Consider the following 24,689-nt stretch of genomic DNA (forward strand, 5'->3'; position numbering starts at 1 on the left):
CCCTCTGATTGGTTTCTTCTCTTGAGGTTCTCCTATCATAAAAAAGTAAGAATTTCATTTCAAAGAAATGTTTCTTGTATTTGTAAAAATAGAAGGTTTGAACTATAATTCCCTGCCCCCCAAATAAGACATTTTGTGTCTGAAATGTCAATATGACCAGCTGGAGGAGATCTATTCCCTAAAGCTCATAGGAAGGACAATGGTCACAGATCCTGCTTTCCTAGAATGGCTCTTTTGGCTTCTTTTGCGCACCCTCTGTTTCGATGCCTATTCAGTCCTGAGCTTTTGGTACCATAAAATGTAACAAGCAGGTATTCTGTTGACCTGAAAATTTTTTTTAAAAATAAAGCTATTTTAGCATTGAGGAGTGTAGGTGTGTGTGTTTATGTGTATGCATGCACACATGTGCGTTTGTGTGTGTGCACATGTGTGTTTGTGTGTATGTGTTCGCGTGTGCATGTACACTCTAACTTCAGTGATCTAATTTGGTCCTGGATGGTTTCTCTGAAGGTAGGACCATGAGCAGCCCAGCCAAACTGTGTCTCTTATGGATGAACTTTGTGGTCTCTCAGCCCTTTTGAGATTTGCTGAATACCCATATGAACTTGGCAATTTCCCTATTTCAATAAATGAAAAGATTATTATTACTCAGGCTGCAGGGATATTGAACTTGTTAAAGTTTAAATTTATATCACAGTGATCTTAACTACCAAAAACCCTATAGACATTTCCATGTACAAAATAGAACAGAAAAAGACAATCAAATGTGAAACTGAGAATCTCTTTTATATATCTTCTATTTTAAGTATATGATAAATTCAGCATAGATTACTTTCTTTCCAAAACTTTTAATTTTATTTTAAACTCCAAATTCTCTATTTCTCTGTGTACTCCACCCCCACTGAGAAGAAAAGAAATATGATACCTATTATAAAGAAGACATCATGTAAAACTTATTTCCATGTTATCCCTATTCCAGAAAAAAAGAAAAAAATAGCATAAATTACTTTCAAAACTGTCTTGCTTGTTTGTTTCCTTCTAAATTTCCTCTGTTCTCTTTAGTGCATTTTTAAAAAAGCTTTAATGACCCTCTTTTCTTTTTTTTTCTTATTAGTCAACTTTATCTGTTCCTTTCCTTTCCCCCTCAAATTGCCCACCCAAAAAAGAAAAAGAAAAACACAATCCTTGTAACAAATAAGCATAGTCAAAATCCACATATTTGCTGTGTCTATAGAAATAATTGTTGAATGAATGAAGAACATGGATTCCTTTCCTATTTCAGGTAGTCAGCTGAGTGTGCTAGAGAGACAAGGAGAGTTGGAAGGCATGATGAAAGGCATGACAGAGAGGGAGAGATACAGAGAGAAACAGAGTCAGATGCAGAGAAAGAGATAGAGATAGAATAGAGGGAGAGAAGAGAAGAAAAGAGAGGAGGAAAGAAAGAAAAACAGAAAGACAGAGAGAGAAAGAGAGAGAGAGAGAGAGAGAGCGCTTTCACATACTACTTTGTTTAAGTCTAATGTATGGGGATACTGGATCTTTTGGGCAATCATGGGCCCCTGGGAGTTACCACTGATGAAAAGCTGTTTGGTTTGTTTGTTTGTTTTTTTCCCAAAGTAGGCCATTAAGATTGTCTCTTTCATAGGGACAGAATCAAAGGAGAAAATAGAATAAGTAGGGGGTGGGATAGGAAGGGAGGGAAATATGGTTAGTCTCATAATATAACTACTATGGAAATGTTTTGCATAACTACACACGTATAACATATGTTGAATTGCTTGTCTTCCCAGTGAGGATGGATGAGGAGGGAAGAAGGGTAAGACTCTGGAACTCAAAAGTTTTAAAAACAAATGATAAAAAAATTGTGGTTTGTTTTTTTTTTACATGCAACTGGGAAGTAAGACATACAGGCACTGGGATATAGAAATCCATCTTGCCCTCTTAGAAGGTTAAGGGGCGGGAATGGCAGAGGATGTGAGAGAACAGATTGGGGGAAGGGGTATTCAGTAGTCTCACTATCTTGGGGTGGGGGTAAGGGAAAGACAGGAAGAAAAATTTGTAACTGAAATGTTGTGGAAATGAATATTGAAAGCGAAAAATAAATAAATTGAGAAAAATAAATTTAAAAAAATTAAAAAAAAAAAGAGAATTGTCTCTTTCGTAGAGGAGCCATCCAGGTACATGGATGGTTTTAGTTCCAGTGGGGATTGCATGTAAGTGAAATGTTTTAAAGTTCTGGAAGCTCTACTTTGTGCTATTTATTATTTAGAGTATTTATGTTTACTACAGTGAATAACAAACTGCTTTTCTTTTTCCTTGGAATTCTCTCTTCAAACAGACAAATTCTCTTAACTTGCTAGATAAAGAATTGCTTTCTTTAAACTTCACCAAGTCAAATGTCTAAGGATGAGAGAAAACCCCTTAATAGCTGCCTTCTTGCTTGTGCTAGACGCATAAACCACCCAAGTAGCCCCTTCACTGCAGGAGAACTAGATTTATCTCCATTTTGCCAGTAAATCAATGATTAGGGAGATCTATCTGAGAATTTTGCTTGTGGCACAAAGGCAGAGAATTTAATCTCATGCCACTAGGCTAGCATGATTAGTTGGAGACATATTTAAGGTTTAAACAACCCCCAGCTTACTGCTGGCACACCAATAAGGTCTTGACAATAGTGTCAGCAGGCACAGAATAGGAGAGAAACAAACCAATTTGGTTCAAGTGAATTACACTTAGTATTATTGGTCCTTTCCAAGTCAATTATCTCTCTTTTTCGAGAAAAATCAAATTTAGCAATCCTAATTGGCATTTTGAAATGCAACTTGTTTGATATTATTCATTTAGGGTGCATGTTCATGGATTAGTGTCATAGTGGCCTTGGAGACTGATAGAGCTTGGTACCTATTTTGCCTATAACACCTCTTGACTGGGTGACCTATGCTAGCCTCTCAAAGACCGAGGCAACTTGCTAAGACTTAATATTACAGAGAAGGTACCTATATGAACTGGTAGAGAGAAATTCCCTACCAGGATGTTCCCTCACCAGAGAAATCACAGATCCTGTTCTTATCTCTATTCCCTTCATGGTGGCCTGACTCCATTCACTTTGGTCAACACTTTTTATTCCTGTCTACAAGGTAGAAACAGAAACTTTTCCAGGGGTTTTAATGCTTGCCATCACTCAATTGGGTTGAATTAGCAAGTTAGTTCCACTAAGGCACAAACTTGTATCTGCCAGCAGGAGCCAGCATAAAGTGGCATGAATATTGAAAACGAAAAATAAATAAATAAATTGAGAAAAATAAATAAAAAAACATTAAAAAAAAAAAGAGAATTGTCTCTTTCATAGAGGAGCCTCCAGGTACACTGATGGTTTTAGTTCAAGTGTAAAGTACCATAATCAATTGGCTTTTGTTTTTGTTTTTGAGGGGGAAGGCAAGGCAATGGTTAAGTGACTTGCCCAAGGTCACACAGTTAGTAAGTGTTAAGTGTCTGAGGCCTGATTTGAACTAAAGTCCTCCTGACTCCAGGGTGATGTGCTATTCACTGTGCCACCTAGCTGCCTGGCCTTCACCCCCAATCAATTGCTGAGAAAGAGAGTAAAGCATAGCGAAGTAGTTCCCACATTGTTTATGTACCTCACCATTAAAGGTTTTTTGACTACACACCCCAACGTAAGCATATTTATAGATTATATAAATGTGTTATTGTACTGATATATTGTGTGCATTATAAAATATACATGAAAATAGAAATTAAATGAGATGAAATAAAGGTTTTAAAATAAGTTTTATTTTATTAATGTTATAAAAATCCTTTCTACTTTTACTTCAAAAAGTGGTGAGAGCATGTGATTGAATATACTTCTTTATTTGTGAACAATTTAGTTTAATGTTTGGTGATGAGGTCATTCAAATTCAGTTTGTGTCAATATTTGCTGTTGATGACTGTCAGAGTTAATAAAAGTACAGGACAAAGCCTAAACGGAAGAAGTGCTTTGTTGGCACTATATCATGACAATTTTTTTTATTCTCATTCACGAATCATGTAAAGGTTTTTGCTGAAATTTGAGTAGTAGATTTCCATCTGCCCTGCTGTCAGTTGGTTATTCTCATATATTTTTAACAAATGGGTTCAAAACCCACTGAAACTCATTTCTTACTAGGTGTGTGACCCTGGGCAAGTCACTTCACCCTGTTTCACTCTGTTTCCTCATCTCTAAAATGAACTGGAGAAGGGAACGGCAAACCACTCCAGTGTCTTTGCCGAGAAAACCCCAAATGGTCTGATGGAGTCAGAGAAACACTGAACAAGTATTCCTGTACCTTGTTAGTCTAGCTAATCAAAAGAGAGTGAGCACTTCCATTGAGTGAAGGTTTTTCTTCATAAAAGAAGCCCTAAAGAGAAGTCCAATTGCGTTTATACTAAGAGATGGCATCTCTCTGAATTGCAAGTAAAAATAAAAATCGGTTGACTAGTGACTCTGTCTCTAAGTTTTTCTTCCGGGTATCACAATAGGACAAAGTTCAATTTTTTTTCAATTATTTTTTATAGTTCTGTAAAAATCCACTTTCAAGCCCTTCCACATCCCCCACTGAGAACAAAAGAAAAACAAGGCCCATTACACACATGTATAGTTGATTAAAACCTACTCCGTGTTGGCCATTTCCAAAAAAGGTATTTGGTCTCATTCTGCATGCTGAGTCCCTCACTCCTCTGTAAGGAGATGGACAGCACATTTCATCCTAAATCCTCTGTGATCCTTTGGTTGTAACTCTGATAAGAGTTCAACACATTAGTATTCTATCACATTTTTAGACCATAACTTGTTCATTCATTACCCACTTTATGGGCACCCCCTCAAATTCCCATTCTTTGCCATCTCAAAAAGAGCTTGAAAGATTTTTGTACTTCCTTAGCTAGAGTTTGTTTTGCTTAATTCTAATCTAATCTAATCCAATCTAATCTAATGTAATCTAATCTAATCACCATCCCTCTCATTCTCCCTGCTCCCTTCTCTCCTTTCCCTCCTATTCCCCTGTTTAATGAAATGTTTTTCTATACTTAACTCTGTGTGTCTGTATTCTTCCTTCTTTTGCCCCAGCCCCCTCCTCCTTTTCTCTATAGACTTCTATTTGTGTTTCTATAGACTTCTGCTTGTGAGATAATTTTACTTAACTTTCCTTGCCCCCTGCCTGCCTCAGTGTATTCCTCTTTCCCCTTCTTCCAATTCTTAAGATAACAGAATCACTCCCAGGCCTTGTTTAATTGGGTACTGAAATGATAGCATATAGGGGACCCATATAGCCTTTTTCCATATTTGAATGTAAGTATTTTATCCTTGTTTAGTTCTTTATCATTGTTCATTTCTATTTACATTTTTATGTTTCTCTTCACTCCTCCTGTGTTTGGATTTCAGAATTTCTCCAAAGGCCTGGTCTTTTCATCAGTAATATTTGGAAGTCCTCTATTTCATTAAAGATCCATTTTTCTCAAGAATTATACTTGGTTTTTCTGGGTAAGTTATTCTTTTTTTTTTTTTTTTGCCTTTTGGAGGGCAATTAGGGTTAAGTAACTTGCCCAAGGTTACATGGCTATTTTTTTTTGTGTGAGTGTTAAGTGTCTGAGGCCAGAACTGAACTCAGGTCCTCCCAACTCCGGGCCAGTGCTGGGTAAGTTATTCTTGACTGTTAGCCCATATTCTTTGCCTTCTGGAATATTTTATTTCAAATTCTGTTCTGCTTTATAGTGGTGGCTATTAAATTTGTGCATGACCTTGTCTGTGGTCCCTTGGCACTGAAATTTTTTCTTTCTGACTGCCTTGCAAACTCTGGATTTTGGCTCTGATGTTCCTGGGAGTTTTCATTTTGGAGTTTCTTTTAGGAGATGACTGGGGGAATTCTTTCTATTTCCATTTTGCTCTCTGGTTCTAAAAGATCTGGGCAGTTTTCTTTGGAAGATTTCTTGAAATAGGGTGTCTAGGCTCTTATATTGGTCATGGTATTTAGGTAGTCAAGAGTTTTACAATTTTTTCTCCTTGATTTGTTTTCCAGGTTTGTTGTTTTTGCTATGAGATATCTCACATTTTCTTCTTTTTTTAATTTTTTGACTCAGTTTGAATATGTTACTGTTTCATGGAGTCATTGGCTTCTATTTGGTCCATTCTAATTTCCACAAAGTTTGCTGCTATAGCACCAACGCAATATTCACAGCACCAAAGGAGACTGTAAATATGCTGGCATAGTGCTCAGTTGCAAAATATAACAGACTCTCCATAGAGAAGCCAGAAGCAATACATTTATTCAGACACCAGAAAACCAAATCCCAACAGGAAACCGAGTCCATCATAGCAACATAGAAGTTAATATACTTCAAAGCTGGAAAGTCTTCAAATTCCCTTAGGCTTATTAAGGGAATATCTTCAAATTACCATTACCATTACAGCTGCTTAGACAAGGTTTTGTACCTTTCAAACTAAGCTTTTTATTCTCTTTCCAATTTTTTCTTTCATAGTTCTCATTTCTTTTTAATTTTTTCCTCAAGCACTCTCATTTCATTTATAAAAACTTTTTTTTTTAACTCTTGCTTCATATTTTCCAGGAATTCTAGTTGAATTTGTACCCAAACTTTGTTTTTCTCTGAGACATTGTTCATCTATGTTTTGTGGTTACTTTCTTCTGGGTTTGTGTCTAGAGCTTCCCTGTCACTGTAATAGCTTTTTATGATGGCATTTTTTCTGTTTGTCCTGTTCCTGACTTCAGACTTGATGCTAGGTATTGGCACTGAACACTTTTGGAAAAAAAAGGTCTGGGCTAATCCTTTTGCTGATTTCTTGGAGTATTGAGTTGTATTATTTCAGAATCTCAGGGATAAGATTTCATACTTTCAGTGCTGCCAAAGTGGTTTAATCCAATGCAATGTCTGGTTGCTGTACCCCTCCTCCAAATCCCCCCCAATCTGCGCTCTGCAAGTTCCTAACCTGGATTTCAGTCTGAGCAACAGTAGATAGTTGCTAGATTCAGTCCCTATCAGCTATCTAGAGAGCTCTTTTTGTTCAGAATGACAGAAATATGGGTTCCACTTTGGTTTCAGATTCTGACCCTAGTTATTCCTCTGTAGCTTGGGCTAGATGCTGGAACTGAGACCCTGTTCTGCTCCTGGGGTCTGAGTCCCTTTGCTGATGCTTGCTTCTGGCCTTTCTCCTTTCTCAGTATTCCACCCAGGGCCTCTCTGTCTGGGTGTTTGTTTTCCCAGTCTATGCAGCTATTTATCAAGTGGTTTTTTTTTCCTGTTTCCTCAAAAATGATCAGATTAATTCTTTGCCTTTTAAAAAGTTGGTCCTATTTATAATTAATTTATTTTGTCCTGTTACTGCCCAAGTCTTGGTTCTTTGTCTCTAACTTAGTTCAGAAATTCAGCTGGCGTGTAATGAGTTAAATTTAGAAATCCAGTTCTGCTAATCACTGTTCTATTCTTGCCTCAAGGAAATCTGGTATCCTTGAGGGATGTGGGTGGACCCCAGGGAGTTGGTCTAGTGTCTTTACACCACCAAGCCATCCTTCAAGGATATCTGGTTTGCTGTCCAAAGACTTCTGGTCCATTACCGTGTTTCCCCGATAATAAGACACTGTCTTATTCTTTATTTTTGACAGAAAAACACCAGAGGGCTTATTTTCAGGGGAGGGCTTAATTTAATGAACATTGACAGCAATTTTAATAAACAGGTAAATGTGAACAAAAAAATGTACCTTTATTCAATAATGATCATGTCATCTTCTTCAACAACATCGTCATAAGTGTCCATACCCTGAATTCCGTCCTGGATGTCTTGCGCCTCCATTTCCTTCAGAAGAAGTGGACCCAATCTGTCATGTCCAGCAATATAGCTCTCTTTAAATGAATATGTCTTGTCCAGGTAACCTGCTCGTAGTGCCTTGGCGACACAGCTGTCAGTAATTTTATCCCATGACTTCTTCACCCAAGTCATGACTTCTTCACCCAAGTCACAACTTCTTGCAGACAGGGCTTCACAAAGTTTCCACGCTGATTTCTTTCCATTCTATTTTCAATGTAGTCATTGACTTCCATGCGCAAATGGTCCTTGAATGGCTTGTTTATTGCAATATCAAGGGTCTGGAGATAGGCAGTCATTCCTGCAGGAATCATTACTTGATCTATTCTTCTCTCTGCAAGGAAGTTCTTCATTTCTTTAGCGCGGTGAGTGCTGGCTGAATCCCAGACTATCAGACCTCTTTGGTTACCTCACATAACAAATGGCAGCATTAAATCAACCCACTTTCTTATAACGGCTTGTGTACACCAGGCTTTTTCGGTTTCAAGAACGTAAATGCCAGATACACGTTCAATCTTATCTTTCTTGCCCTTACTGATGATTAGAGGTGTGGCTTTCTTTCCATCCAAACGAATTGCCAAAACACAGGTGACCTGTGCACTTTCATAACGGTAGCCAGTGGTGGGAATGTAGATTGACGTTGCACCCCTGTGATGAATTGTTGTTTGAGATCCTTGTCCCATAAACACTGCAGTTTCATCCATAGCAATCATATTGCAGGTTTGGTACTTGGAAATGTCGATCCTATCAATAAAGGACTTTAATGCAAGTGCACATTTAATAACTTCAGCATCTTCCAGCTTAAACAGTGTTGTTGATCTTAGGGACAGTTCATACCGTTGAAGGAAACCGTCCAACCAGTGTTGTGATGCTTTGAATCCTTCTGAGACCATTTCAAACTCTGGTACCATTGAAAGGGCAAATGCTTGAATATCAGCCCTGAGCACAACCAAGGCCTTTGCTCTCCTGTCAGCAATCCATTCACCAATGAGGATCTCCAAGTCAGGATATAAGGGCTGCCGACCTGATCCAGACCTGCGCTTTTTCCCTTTTCCCTCATCCACCTGTTGATTGAGGTTATTATAATCTGCTCTCCATTTTCTGACCATTCGAAGATCCAAAAGTTTTTCTTTACAGAAAACTGCAAGATTCTTGCCATGTGACTCCTCTACAGTTGCTTTCTTATACTCAACAGTATAGCTCTTCCTTTTTGTACTCATGTCTGGGGGTCAAAACAGACAGAATAATAAAATTATGACCATCAGTCCTTCTTTTCGCTCCATCATGCCCCCTGAGTTCTTTTTTCCTCTATCATGCCCTTTTTATCCTCCATCATGCCCCCTCACTCCCACTTACATACCGGGTTTTTATGTTGTCCTGCCTCAGCTCTCCTACGTGGCACTGCTCTCAATGGCGCCAGCAAGCAAATCACTGGGGAAGAACAGGATGATGCGCTCACTGCTGCAGCTGTGATTGGATGCAGCTCGGAGTTCGACGTGCGTTTCACGGGGGGGACAGTGCATACAGAGGATACCGTAATGTAGCGTGTAGCGCAGGGGATCACCTTCTATTTTCGGGGGAGGGCTTATTTTAGAGGAATCTTACACAGTAAGGGGAGGGCTTATTTTCAGGATAGGTCTTATTATCGGGGAAACACGGTATCTCTAACCTTGCAGCTGGACTCAAACAATGGACATTTCTTAGTCATGGGGAAAAGGAGGGAGTTGTTGTTAGACTCTCACTCCCAATTTCCTGCAAATCCTATTGGCCTTGGTACCTCAGCTCTGAAACCAATAATATTGATTTTACCATTCATGATATCAAGTTCTTTTAATCTATCAGAATTTGTTCCCTACCTAATAAGTCATGTTCTTTGTTCTATACTCCCCTAAACTATAAAAGAGACCTATTCCCCTCATTTGGGGTCTTAGCTTTGCTGAGGAATTTGAGATACTATTTATGGGTAAATTCATGCTTTACTAAAAAATTGATCACGCTTAAAACTTCATGTCTCAGTTTACCTTAATTTTAACTGGTACAGCTCAATTGGGTGGGGGCAAGTAGAGGGAGGGGCAGATTAATTTTTAAATGCTTATTAATATGAGGCAGCTAAGTGATAGAATACTGAACTTGGAGTCAGGAAAGCATGGATTTAAATCTGCCCTCAGATAGTTACTAGTTCTGTGAACTTGGGCAAGTCCCTTAACCTCAGTTCCCTCATCTGTAAAATGGGGATGATAATAATAGCACCTAGGGAAAGGAATAAGCATTTAAATAATACCTACTATGTGCCAGGCACCATGCTAAGCACTTTATAGACCTCTAAGGTAAGCACTATTATTATTCCCATGTTAAAGTTGAAGAGGAGGCAGCTAGGTGGTACAGTGGACAGAGTACTGGGCCTGGAGTTGACCACACACACACACACAGTTTATATATTGTGGATACCAAACTTTATCAGAGAAATTTGATAGAAAGATTATTTTTAAAATTTGATAGTTTCCTGTCTCATCTTCGATAGACTAATGTTGTCTTGTAGAAGCTATTTAGTTTTGAGTAATCAAAGTTATCTATTTTTATCTTTTGTAATTGCCTCTATCACTTTTTTGATTAAGAATACATCTCTTACCCAAAGCTATGGGAGGTAAACGATCTGTTTCTCTTCTAATTTTTTTATTACATTTTTTAGGAGGGGAGGGGAGAAGGCGGGGCAATCGGGGTTAAGTGACTTGCCCAAGGTCACACAGCTAGTAAGTGTGTCAAGTGTCTGGAACCAGATTTGAACTCAGGTCCTCCTGACTCCAGGGCTGGTGCTCTATTCCCTACACCACCTAGCTTCCCCTTCTTCTAATTTTTTTTAAATAGTATAAGATTTAATATTAAGGTCACATATCCATTTGGAATGTATTGTGGAGTGTAGTATTCTAAACTAATTTCTGCCATATGCTTTCCTTTTTTTCCTAGCAATTTTTGTCAAATAGGGAGTTTTCCCCTAGGTAACTTATGCTTTCCACTTCATCAAACACTGAGTTATTGAGTTCTAGTCTTTCTGACTCTTTCTTGTCTAGTCTATTCCATTAATCTATCTTTCTATTAATTAACCAGTAGTAGATGGCTTTGATGACTGTTGCTTTATGATATAGTTTGAGGTCTAGAAGTACTAATCCCCCTTCCTCCTTACTACTTTTCACCCTTTCTTTTAATATTCTATATTTTTTTCCTTTTCCAAATTTTATCATTTTATCAAGTTCTGTAAAGTATTCCCTTAGTAATTTGATGTCATAGAATTAAAAGTATGAATTAGTTTTGATACTATTGTCATTTTTATTATATTGGCATTGCCTAGCAATGAGCACTGAATATTCCTTCAGCTATTTAGGCTGTCCTTTATATCTTTAAGAAGCACTTTATAATTCCATCTATACAAGTGTTTTTATGTGCTTTGGGATGTTGATCCCCAAATATTGAAATAAGATTTCTCTTTTTACGTTTTGTTATTATTATAAAGGAATGATGTTGATTTTTTGAGGATTTATTTTGTAGCCTGCAACTTTGCTGAGGTTATTGTCTCACTTAGTATCTTTGTTGATTCCCTGGGGCTTTCCAAGTAAACCAACTTATCATCAACAAACAGGAACAGTTTTATCTCCTCTTTATCTGTCTTTATTCCTTTCTCTTATTACTATTGGTAGTATTTCAAGAATTATATCAAATAGTAGTGGAGAGGGTGAGCATCCTTTCTTCACTCCCATATTTATTGGAAGCGATTCTAGTATATCCTCATTGCATATGTTGCTTGTTTTTCGTTTTAGACGAATGCTTTTTATATTAAAAAAAACCAATCCCTTTATGTCTATAGTTTGTAGGTTTTTTTTCCAGCATAAAAATATTGTACTTTGTCAAAGGCTTTTTCTGCATCTATTGAGATGATTATATGTTTTTGGATGCACTGGGTTTTTTACTTTTTTAAAAAATTGAATACTATTTTATTTTTTTCCCAATTACACTTCAAGACAATTTTTTAGCATTCATTTTACAAGATTTTTGAGTGCCAAATTTTTCTCCCTCCTTCCTTCTCTTATCTTCTTCCAAAAATGGTAGGCAATTTGATATAGATTATACATATGCTATCATGTAAAAAAAATCATGTTTCCCTATTAGTCACAGTTTTGAAAGAAGAAAAAAAGAACACTAAAAAGAATAAAGTGGAAAAAATACTTTGATCTGTATTTAGAGTCTATCTGGATGTAGAAAGCATTTTTCTATGTGAGTCCCTTATACTTGTCTTGTATCATTGTGTTGCTGAGAAGAGGTGAGTTAGTTGATCAACAATGTTGCTGATGCTGTGTACAATGTTTTCCTGGTTCTGCTCATTTTACTTTGCATCAGTTCATATAAGCCTTTCCAGGTTTTTCTGAAACCTGACTGTTTATCATTTCTTATTGCATTGGTTTTCCATTACTTTCAGATACCACAGCTTATTCAGCCATTCCCCAAACTGATGGGCATCCCCTCAATTTCCAATATTTTGCCACCATGAAAAGAGCTGCTCTAAAGCTTTTTACACATGTAGGTCCTTTTCTTTTTTGTGTTGGTTTTTAATAATAATTAATTATGTTGATTGTTTTAAAAAATATTTATTTATTTTTAGTTTATAACATTCGGTTCCACAAGCTTTTGAGTTTTACATTTTTCTCTCTCTTCCTCCTTCTCCCCCTCCCCAAGATGGCATGAAATCTGATATAGGCTCTATGTATACACTCACATTAAACATATTGTCACATTAGTCATGTTGCAAAAAAGAATTACAACCAATGGGATGAACCACGAGAAGGAAGAAACAAAACAAAAAATAGAGAGAGCCAATAGTATGCTTTGATCTGCATTCAGACTCCATAATTCTTTCTCTGGATGTGGGTAGCATTTTCCATCCTGAGCCTTTTGGAATTATCTTCAAACCTTGCATTGCCCAGAAGAGCCAAGTTTATCAAAGTTAGTAATCACACAACGTGGCTGTAACTGTGTACAATGTTCTCCTAGTTCTGCTTCCTTCACTCAGAAGCAAAATATGAGTCTTTCCAGGTTTTTCTGAAGTCTGCCTGCTCATCATTTCTTATAGCATAATAATATTGCATTACATTCATATACCACAACCTGTTCAGCCATTCCCCAATTGATGGGCATCCCCTCAATTTCCAATATTTTGTCACCACAAAAAGGGTTGCTATAAATATTTTTGCACATGTAGGTCCTTTTCTCTTTTGCATTGGTTTTTAATAATGATTAATTATGTTGAATAACAAACTACTCTCATGAATACTTCACTAAAGTATCTATAAACATTCCAGCTTAGGCAACCATTATCCCCCCTTGTACAGTGTCCTACTGCCCCCATGAATCCTTCAGTACCCTATCTTTAGGGTGACTCCTTGGCTGCCTCAATGAATCTTTCAGGACCCTATCTCTGGGTTAACTCCTTAGCCTATTATCCACTGAATCTCGGTTAACCTTGGTTCCCAGACATTAATCCTTTCCAGACATCAATCTTGTCAAACATGACATTGATAGGTGGCAGACTGGGCACTTCTCCATCAGCCCCTGACCCACCTAGTTAGCATAATTGGCACAGGTTCTACTATGGATGATTCTATATAAACCTTAATTCTACCCCTTTAAGGTTGCAGGTCCCCTAAGGATCCTTGCCTGTTGTAAGGTCTATAATAAACGTTTACAACTCTGACTCCAATTAGGCTTGAGCTGAATTCTTTCAAGACTGAATCGCAGGCACTCTGGTCTTAGATAAGATCAGAGTTCCTGCTGAACCTATTGGGAGCCATCCCTCATCACCCTTCTCCCTCTTTCCTTCTCTGTCCTCTTTCCTTTCTTCTCTCTCTCCCTCCCCTCCCTTCCATATCCCTCCTCTTTTTCTTTCTTCCTCCCTTCCTCTTGCCCCCACTTTTTCTTCCTTCACTCTTCCTTTCTTTCTCCCTCACTTTCTTCCTTCCTCTCCCCTCCTCCACCACCAAATATGCAAATATTGACTTTTGATAGAGCATGGCTATAAATTTTGGGCTTTTATGCAAATACTTCATAAAGGAAATACAATTTACTTTGGGAAATGCAAAATAAAGTTTCCTACATCTCCAGATGGTTAAGGGACACTAGTTAGTAATGTGGGAATATGTGCTAAAACATTATGAAATCAACTTCTAATTGTTGTAGTAATTCCATGATAATGGTATCAAGTTCAAAGTTGATTCCCTTTACATTTAAGACTAGTAATATGGAGTGTGTGTGTATATACACACACACACACACACACACACACATACACATAATTGGTACTATTGAACCTTTATTTCTTTATTATTATTCTTTTTTAAAGCAATTGGGGTTAAGTAACTTGCTTAAGGTTACACAGCCAGTTATTTCTGGGTGTGGTGCTAAGTATCTGAGCCCGGATTCGATCCTCAGGTCATCCCAACACTGGGGCCAGTGCTCTTACTTGCTGAGCCACCTGGCCACCCCTAAGCAACTGGGGTTAAGTAACTTGCTCAAGGTTATATGGCCAGGTGTTTCTGGGTGGATGCTAAGTGTTTGAGCCCAGATTCGATCCCCCAGGTCATCCTGACACTGGGGCCGGTGCTCTTACTTGCTGTGCTACCTGGCCACCCCGAACCTTTATTTATTTTAACATTCATTTAAACCATTTCTGAGGTCCAAATTCTCTTCCTTCCTCAAGCTCCCTCCCTACCTGAGAAGGTAAGCAATATAACAATTATACATATGAAGTCATGTAAAACATGTTTCCACATTAGCCATGTTACAAAAATAAACACATAAATAGAGCAGAAAACTAAGGAAAGTGAAAAAAGCATGCTTCAATATGAACTCAGTCTCCATCAGTCCTCCCTTTAGGGAAGGATAGTATTTTTCATCATGGATCCACTGGATCATTGTTTTGATCAGAGTAGCAAAGTCTTTCACAGTTGATCATCATTGCAATATTGCTGTTACTGTGTCCAATTTTCTCTTGGTTCTGCTTACTTTGTTTTGCATCAGTTCATGTAAATCTCAGGTTTTTCTGAAACCATCCTGCTCATCATTTATTATAATAGCATCCCTCACAATTTGTTCAGCTGTTCCCCAGTTGATGGAAACCCTCTCAATTTCTAATTCTTTGCCACCACAAAAAAGAGCTGCTATAAATATTTTTGTAGCTATAGGTTCTTTTCTTTTTTATTTCTTTGGGATACAGACCTAGTAGAGGTATTGCAGGCTGAATGAAAGGGTATACACAGTTTTATAACACTTTGGGCAAATTATTCTGTAGAAAGGCTGTACCAGTATACAACTCCACCAACAGTGCATTAGCATACGTGTTTTTCTGTATCTCCTCCAGCATTAATTGCTTCCCTTTTCTGTCATGTAAGTCAATGTGATAGGTTCACGTGAGGTGGTGCCTCACAGTAGCTTTAATTTGTCTTTCTATAATCTAGTAATTTAGAGCATTTTTTCACGTGGCTATTGATTTCTTCTTTTGAAACTGCCTGTTTATATCCCTTGACAATTTATCAATTGTGGAATGGCTCTTATTTTTATAAATTTGGATCAGTTCTCAGTTTGAGAAATGAGACCATTATCAGAGAAATTTGCTGTAAAAATCTCTTCCCTTCCTTCCCTCCCCATATCTTGTTTTCCTTTTGATTTTGACTACATTGGTTTTATTTGTGAAAAATTTTAAATTTCATATAATCAAAATTATCCATTTTACTTCTATGATCCTCTCTGTCTTGTTTGGTCACAAACTCTTTCCTTATTCATTGAACTGGCGGGTAAATTTTTCCATGCTTCCCTAATTTACTTATCATAATTACCCTTTATGTCTAGAACATTCACCCATTTTGGTATATGGTGTTAGACATTACCCAAACTGCAAACTTTCCAGTTTTCCTAGCAATTTTTGTCAAATGATTAATTCTTGCCCCCACATCATGGATCTTTAGGTTTATCAAACAATAGACTGGATAGCTAGGTGTCACGGTGCCTAAGAGCATAGAGCCTAGTATCAGGAAGATATCATCTAGCCTCAGATACTTTCTAGCTGTGTGACCCTCGGCAAGTCACTTAACCTTGTTTACCTCAGTTTCCTCATCAGTAAAATGAGCTGGAGAAGGAAATGGCAAATCATTCCAGTGCCTTTGCCAAGAAAACGTCAAGTAGAGTCACAAAGAGTGGGACAGAATTGAAAATGACTGAACAGATTACTACAGTCATTTACTGCTGTGTATTGGTCACCTATTCTATTCCACTGATCCATCTCAGCCGGTGCCAGATTGTTTTGGTTACCACTTTGTAACATAGTTTGAGACCTAGTACTGCTCAGCTGCTTTCCTTCATACTTATTTTTTTCCATCCCTTCCCTTGATATTCTTGTACTTTTGTACTTCTAGATGGATTTTTATTATTGTTATTATTATATTATCAGTTTTTTGCTCTATAAAATAATTCTTTGGTAGTTAGAATGGTACAGCACTCTTGCCCTGGAACTGTGACTTAGGAGTATAGTCAATGGAGTTGCCAAATAGTGTCTGGTCCTGTGCCCAGTGCTAACACAGGGGTCCCCTGTAATCTCTTTCTGACCAGTTGCCAGATCCCCTTATCTCTCTGGCTTGAGAGCTCCCAAAGCTGCTGCTGCCAATGCTTCCAAAGTCCCATAGCTGATATTGCTGCCACATGGGCTCTGGGTCAGCCCCTACTCCAAAGTCAGAGAACTCTTCTGATCTCCTAGGTTATATTGAGCTGGAAAAAATGTCTCACCCCAACTTTTTGTTGGCTCTGCCACTCCAGAATTTGATTTGAGGCTATTTTTTTAAAGTTGTTTGGAAGGGAATATTGGGAAGAGCTTGGTTATAGGACTTCCTCTACTCTGCCATCTTTGCCCCTCCCCCAGAAATCAGTACTATTGAATATTAAACCAATACATCCCACAAGAAGGTTCTAAATTACAGAATATAATTATTAAATGCCTGAGTGGTGGTGAAACCTCAGTGTTAGAGAGTGTGGGAAATTATTCAAGATGGCTGTAGAAAATATCAGACAACTTTGAACTCACCTGAAACCACAGCATCTTATAATAGTGTCAGTCTAGGATTTGCTTTTGTAATAGGTTTTGCTTTTCTCTTCTGGTGTGGGTGTGAGTGGTAGGAGCTAGCCTGAGAACAATTCTCAACACTGACATTCAACTCCGAGTCCTGAATAGCTCCCAACTGGCATCCAAATCTCAATAGCTCCACACAAATAGACCACAGAGAGCTCAAGCTCCCTTGAAAAAAACTGCCAACTGTTATAACCTCAAGTCAGGAAGACTTCAGTTCAAATCTGAACCCATGGGCAGTAATTGTGTGATTGGCCAAATTACCTGTCTTAGGTTCTTCACCTGCAAAACGGGAATAACAACAGCACCTATGTTACAGGGGTGTAAGGATCAAATCTGGTACATAGTAGGCTCTTAATAAATGCTCTTATTCCCTTCTCAACAGGCTTTAAACATTAATGTAGCAATTATCCCTTTAAAAATATGTTTCTATATCTAGGTAAAACCATAGTTGAATTTGTTGCCTTAATCCTGATATAAGGACCTACATGCTAAATTCCTGATTCATTTTTACTTCAAGAAAAAGACAAATGTCTACTTTTATCATGAAATTGTTTACTACAATGCCTTTCAGGTTTTTGCTTTAGTTTCCAACACAAGTAGAGCTAAATTCAGCGGTCAATTATAGTAATCTGTGTTGATCAGGTCTCTGGTAATAACTACATCTTCCTTTTATCATGGAGTAGAAATCTAAATGCCTTTTGAATTACCAAACTACTTAATTTTATGTTATACCTTCTCAAATCCTTTTTGGAAGATGGGCTATAAATATAAAATAAATAGATTATATGCAATTCAGTTTAAAATTGGACATAAAAATCAATGGACCACAACCATTTATCAACTACCTGTTCCGACCAAGCAAAAGGCAGTGCTGGCTTCTGAGTCAGGAAGATCTGCTTCTCACAGACTCTGAGGCAAATGATTTAAGCCTTTCAGAGCCCAAGGCAACTCTCTAAGGACATCAAATTTAGAGCAGGATATAAATTTAACCTGCATCTGGAGGAGTTTCCTTACCAGCGATTCCATATACCAATGGAGTCTTAGGTTGGTCCACTAGCCAAATTAAATGTAGAAGCACTAGGGATACATATGAAAGTGAGTTCGCATTTTACTGGGGCACTGGGAGAGATTCAATACATTTTAAACAAAACGAATATTAAGTCATTTGGAGAATAGGGACAGTAACAAATGAGGTAAATAAGAAAAGCCTTGGAAAGGAGGTGGTGTTCAAGAAGAAGGAAGCCAGGGGCTCTAAGCAGCCTGTACAACTGGAAATTGATTGGCTATAGTAGGTGAGGGGGGGGGAGAGTTGGGGATGAATCCTATGTTGGAAACCTGTGGGCAACTTTCAAGAGAAATAAGGAAGAAAGGAGGTAGAGTATGTTAGGGGTGGGGTAGCGGAAGAGGAAGATGAATGCAGTTTTGAACAGGCTGAGTTCTGCCTCAGTTTCCTCAACTGTAAAATGAGGTTACTAGTGCCTACCTCCTAGGGTTGTTGTGGGGATCAAATGAATTACTTCATTCTGAAGTGCTTACCAAAATATGTGGTACACAGTAGACACTTGATAGCTATTTATTTCCTTTCCCTTCTCTCTTACTTTGGACCAAGTCTTGTCTATTATAACTCAAAATTTGCTAATTTTGAGATGACAGGAATGTAGCTGTTATATTCTGACCCATACGTATAATTGATGGCAATTAGAAATTTAAGTGTGTTAATTTGAATTGAGCTTTGGAGTATAATAAGGTGATCTGACTGGAAGGGAGATTAACTGTATGGGTACTGTGTTGGCAGGAGCCGAGGTTGATTCCATTAATTGCACTAAGACGGCTTTGTGGCACACTGGATGGTTTGAACTTTGAGTTGGAAGGATGTAAATTAAAATTCTGCCTCAGACTGGGTGACTCCAGGTATTACCTCTGCTTCCCTGCAAAATGAGAATTAAACAGCACCTTACAGGGTTAGTGTGAGGAGCAAATGAAAACATGCAAATTGCTTTACAAATATTAAGCACCTTATAAATACTACTATAATTTGCTGTAGGGAGTTAGGTTTAGCACCCAGAAATTTTGATAGATTCTGTACCCCAGTTCTCAAGATTGCCTCTCTCCATGAAGCCTTCTCAAGTTCCTAAAGCCAGAAGTGATTTCTCTTTCCTCAGAATACTTTGTACCTCTGGTATACAATTATATTTTAGTTATGTACACCTTAACTAAGATCACAACGAATGTATCCTCTGGAGCTAGCACCCCTTTCCACAGACCCATATAAATACAGAATGTGTACAGAATGGTCAGGTAGAAAAGAATGAGATAAGAACACTGGTGGGATGGGGCTGATATGAAGGACTATTATCCATTCACCACAATCCAATGAACCTTTTTTCTTCAGTTTCTAGATATGTAAAATAGGGATAATAAAATTTATACCTCTTACTTCTCAGGGTTATTGTGAGGGCAGTGCTTTGTAAACTATAAAGCATCATATAAATGTGAGCAATGCTTAATAAAGAAGGCAATCATTTTAGAATAATTTTAAGCCATTACTAAAAATAGCTACTAAGGAATAGTGCTGGACTTTGGAATAAGAAAATAACTCCTTTATTAAAACTTTATTTCTTGATCAAGGTTCAAAATCTTGATTCTGCAGTTTACTGGTTATATGACATGAGGAGAATCATAATCTTTCAGAACCTAAGTATTCTCATTTGGAAAATGAGTGGTTGAATTTCTAAGGTCCCTTCTATTTAAGAAATTGTAATTCTGAGGGTGTAAAATCCCAAAACTCATGGACTATCATATGATCTATTAATTAGGTTACAAGAACATTCACATTTTAAAAACCAAATAAACCACAAGAACATTATTCTCTGCTGCAAAGAAGAAATCACATTGTTTTGAAAAAAAAAAATTTTGGAAGCTGATACTTTTATAATCAGATCCATTAAGGAAGTTTAATGGGGAAGGTAAGATTGTATAAAAGCTGTAAATGAAGGAAAAAAAAGTGACAAGGAAGGAGGATCCATTTTCTGATTGTATTTTAGGACATCTATCAGAGGGTTTACTTAGGTTAAGATTCCCATTCCTCCCCTGGATTAATTGTGACCCAAGGTAGGCAGAGTATTTAGGGCCTAGCTATGCTCTGCAGAATCTCTAAGCTTCGCCACCCCCCCCCCCCATATCAAAAGAGGAGAAAATTAAGCTCGACTCACTTTATCCCAACTCTTCTTGTATAGCCATTCTATATTGCTTTAGATGACCATAAACTGCTTCTGAACCAATTTATATAATCAAGAAAATAAACATGTAAGTGGATAAAAGTATGTCTTGGGGAGAAGCTGGGAGGTGTCAAGAAACCAGCCCGAAAAAAGAATTCCATGCATAGTTAGGGCAAAATAGAAGAAAATTACCCCCCCCCCCCCTTGAGTTACTGAGGAAACAAAATGAAAAAAAAAATCAGAGAACAAACAGGACTTCTGCATGATGAAACATTGGTGACTGACATCCCCAAGTGTTTTCCTGTGCCGTCTCTGTGGGCAGCACATAAAACAGAAACATGGACACAAGTCTAGATAATCAGCAATGTGGTGCACCAGGCTGTCTAAAAGAGGCCTGAGAAGAACTTATATTTTAAGACTTTTTTGTTGATGCTTTTCAGCCACATTTTATGTATTGTTCTAAAAAGAAGCATATATTGTACAGGGTGTCCCTAAAATCATAGTGTGGTTGAAAGGTTCATTAACTGCCTTATAAAAGCCTTAATGGCTTAAAACTGCACTAAGATTTTTGGGATACCCTGTTTTTTGTACTTTACTGCTCAATTCAGTGAGTGAAGAAGTATTCTGCGCACCCTCCAAACACTCAGACATCATTTATACAAACAAAGTTTGGGGGCTCCGAGTGTAATCTGCTTACATACCCAAAAACAAAACCAGGAAGAATGACAAGAAATTCTAAGTATACGTCATACATTTATTACTGAACAACCCTCTCAACTCCAAAATAGGGCACAGGGATTAAAAATAAAAATTCATTGCACTACTTAGTAAAGCATTACTAGTAACTTTCATAAAAAATGTACAAATTTTGTTAAAAATTTATCAAGCCTTCAAATGATTTGGTTACAGGTATTTATAATACATTTAAAACTACATTAAATGATACAATAGAGTACGATGAGGAAAGACTCAACAAATATGATTTCCAACAAAAAAACTCATAAGCTTTCATAATCATTAGCAAATTTGAAACAAACAGCAAAATGAGGTAACTGAATGTACCAAAAGGAAAATGAAAACAGTTTTAATGGTGGCCCAAAGATATCTCCATCAAAAACGTTTTCCTAAAATGAAACTGAGTTGGTAGATCCCATCCAAACTATTTACAAGAGGCCTAAATTTTAAGAGTTTTAATAAATCACAGTTAAGAGATCGTATAAAACCTAAACATACTTACACATTTCCCCCATTTTGCTTGAAAAACTTTCAGTAAGAAAATGAGATTTTGATATCTGGAGGCCTTGACATCTCTCTTTCAAAAATAATCAAATAAAGTTGACAATTCATGCAACAACACAGCAGAGCTAAGATGGTAAAGCCAATCATTTTCATTTTTGGAAGGAAAGAGGGGAAAGGAAATAAACATAAATACTGTACTGGATTCTGGTGTTGTGAATTTCCACTGCTGGGTGTGGAGTCAGACACATAAGTGTGCATTAATCCAAAGGCAGTAACAGCTGAGCATGAAACCTCTTCCCTTTTGTCAGCCATTAACAGGGCAGGAGGTTCAATGTAGCTAGTCTGAGATGATTCAGAACACACGCATGTGTGCTTTAAATACACACTAACCATACGGAATAAATCTGCACACATCTCCAAGAGTCCCATGCAAATAATATTTTTTAAAATTTCAGATTAGCTACAAGAGTACAACAATTAAATTCAGTATTTTACCAAATTAGTCCTTATTGCCCCCTAAATTGTCAACTGCTTCACTGGAAAAAGGGACATTATGACAAGAATTCTTAAGTTTAAGGGGAAAAAAAAACCTACTTTATCTACATATTAGTACAATGTGCCTTGTTAATTATGTATTCTATCTAAATTAGAAAAAGTGCTTTATTTGCATGCTTCAATAAAGTGAATACTGAGTGTAATTGTGTTACTGTTAGTTCTGTACAGATAAAAAGATTTTTTTGCAGCTATATAAAAGAGTATGTATAAGATGTGTGGCATATGCAATTTTAAACATGATTTCCTTATTTTAAAAAAATAAAGGTTAACTATACATGAGTTAATTGGTTTGTGGTTGGTTGTGTCAATAATTCCACTCTACCACATTTTTGGGGAGGGTTCTGTAACAGTTTAAAAAATAGTATGCTGTATATTTTTAATCGTTGTTTTATTTCATTAGTGCTCTTACGATCTGACAAATATGGGCAGACTAAAAAGTTTTATAATTCTATCTTTTTTTTAACTAAGTAGGAGTCAACAGTGTCTGAAAAATGGGTAAAATTGTGCTTGTTTTACGTTACTCAACTTCATGTTGCGATTAGTCTGTAGAGCCTTCGATAGAGGGCAAAGCAGCATGGTGGTAGCAATAACACTGTCTGAAAAAAAAATAACTGACACTAAAGCTGAATGGCATCTGAAGCATCCAAAGTTATGACACAAGGAACTTAAAGCTGGGACAAGACTGCTAATTAAGTGTGCTGCTCAGGTATTGCAACCAAAGTGACAATGTTAAACCCAAGGTAAGAAGCAGAGGGATTCAAGAAATGTAACTCTTTTCAATCTAATTCTATTACTGAAAAACAACCTAAAGCAATCTGAGATATGGTAAGTGAATCAGTTTATTCAAAACCGCAACTATAACATTATTCAGGTCAATTGAGGGGAGGTTAACTCCTTTTTCACAGCATTATGTTCTAATCCAAGAACGGAATCCTCTTTTATACTGCTAACATCCTGGACACTGATTGTATTACACTTTACTCATTCATGCAAGGAAAAAAAAAAAACACCACCACCACATCCCCAACCCCAGGTCTGACTAAGAAAAAAAAGTAGGGGTCTCATCAGGGAGTTCATCCATACCACACAAGTTCAAAGGAAAACAGTGGGAAATGGTATTCTCCAAAAGAGAATTAGACAGACTATGTTCAGAATCAGAATTTTAGTTAAAATACTTTATAGGAAGAGAAATGTCATTTCCTCAAAATTTAATTTTGCTTGCGCTATTCAATAAGGAATATGTGCCAGGAATCTAGGTTTCAACCGGTTAACACAAACTAAGATTCTGGTGAAGGACAATGCCAAATTTCAGGAGGTGGGACTGTATGGGACTGGGAAATATCCTTAGTGACAAATAAAAATCTAACCATTTAAAAAAGTCACAGGTACATTATTTAACAAGCTCTCTGGAAATGTTAAGGAGACGGGAACATAATCAACATTTAAATTACTGATTGAACATGTTAATATTGCTAACTGATTATGTGTGATATTGCACCCTTCTAAAAGGAAACAGCAAGCCTGACATTTTAAAATTCACTTTCATAAAAGACTCTAAAAATCAGGTCCTGGAACACCTTTTCTATAAGTGGCCAGAGCTGAGACCACCAAAAAGCAAAAGTATTTAATAGCAACCTGAAGAACAAGATGGTCTTTGTGTCATTAGTTATATTGGGAGGGCACTGGGGGGAGAGAATACTAAATGCTTATAATTGATGCACCCTTAGCATTCAGTGTGCACAGCAAACACAAGGAAAGAAACCAGTGTACAGTACTAGTACTGCTTAAATAACACACAAGATTATACAATGCAGCATAATTAACACTACACACATTCTCAGTACATGCTGGTATATAGGATCTCACACATACAATACGCTACCATACCCTCACACAAATACTTGCACACTTGCAGACATACATGTATATATTACCATCAGACTCATACATTTCATTCATTTCCACTCACAGTTTCTGAAGGCTCTATATAAGGTAGATTGCTATATTGTTTGGAGCTACCACTCTTTATAAAAGCACATGCTAAGATCACGTCCACAGTAATCTTGCAGCAACACTCGGAATGATCACACAAAAACCAGGGAATGTTAGTGCACACACAAAATTAAGCTAAAGAAAAAGTCTTTGGAGTTCCAATCACACTGTTAGTATAACAATCCCATAATTGTGAGGACTAATTGTAAGATTTATAATTAATTAAATCACACAGTGCAAAGAAAGGTCAGTTGACCTTTTTGGTAAGGGGAAGGCTGGAAGCCACACAGGTAAATTCAATGGAGAGTCCATATATACATGTGATGAGGAACACCCAAACTAAATTTGTGCTCTTAGATTGGTCATTCTGAATCACGATGCACTTCTGATGCGTCAGCTCGACAAATTGGGCAGGTACGATTTGCCTGTAAGATAAAGACTTGATTGAGTTATAATTTAGAAACATATTTATTCAAAGAAACACATTTCTTTCCATTATAATATTTATTTTTCAAATGAAGATAGTTAAAAAGATACTTTAAGTAATTCAGCTTGGGAGAATCAGTAAAGAACATGCTTGGAATAAAAATTAGGTTTGAAATCTTGACACATATTAGCTAACTGATGGTAGGGAGGTCACTTAACTCCTACGTGCCTCAGTTTTCTCATACAT

General features: G+C 37.2%; 1 protein-coding gene across 13 annotated transcripts in view; it reads right to left on the reverse strand.

Annotated features, from left to right (window-relative positions):
- Window positions 1-20,963: 20,963 nt before the first annotated feature.
- Window positions 20,964-24,689, reverse strand: part of RNF38 (ring finger protein 38) — a 220,708-nt gene continuing 216,982 nt past the window's right edge. For all 13 annotated transcript variants that reach the window (XM_069085236.1, XM_069085248.1, XM_069085247.1 and 10 more), the window contains one exon: window positions 20,964-24,441. In XM_069085236.1, the coding sequence (XP_068941337.1) occupies window positions 24,379-24,441 (63 nt within the window). In that variant the 3' untranslated portion in view covers window positions 20,964-24,378. The remainder of the gene's footprint in view (window positions 24,442-24,689) is intronic.

This window comes from Petaurus breviceps, unplaced genomic scaffold (assembly GCF_028583685.1).
Source record: "Petaurus breviceps papuanus isolate PSGF00001 unplaced genomic scaffold, PetGlider_PUasm1.0 175, whole genome shotgun sequence".
NCBI classification, from domain to species: Eukaryota; Metazoa; Chordata; class Mammalia; order Diprotodontia; family Petauridae; genus Petaurus; species Petaurus breviceps.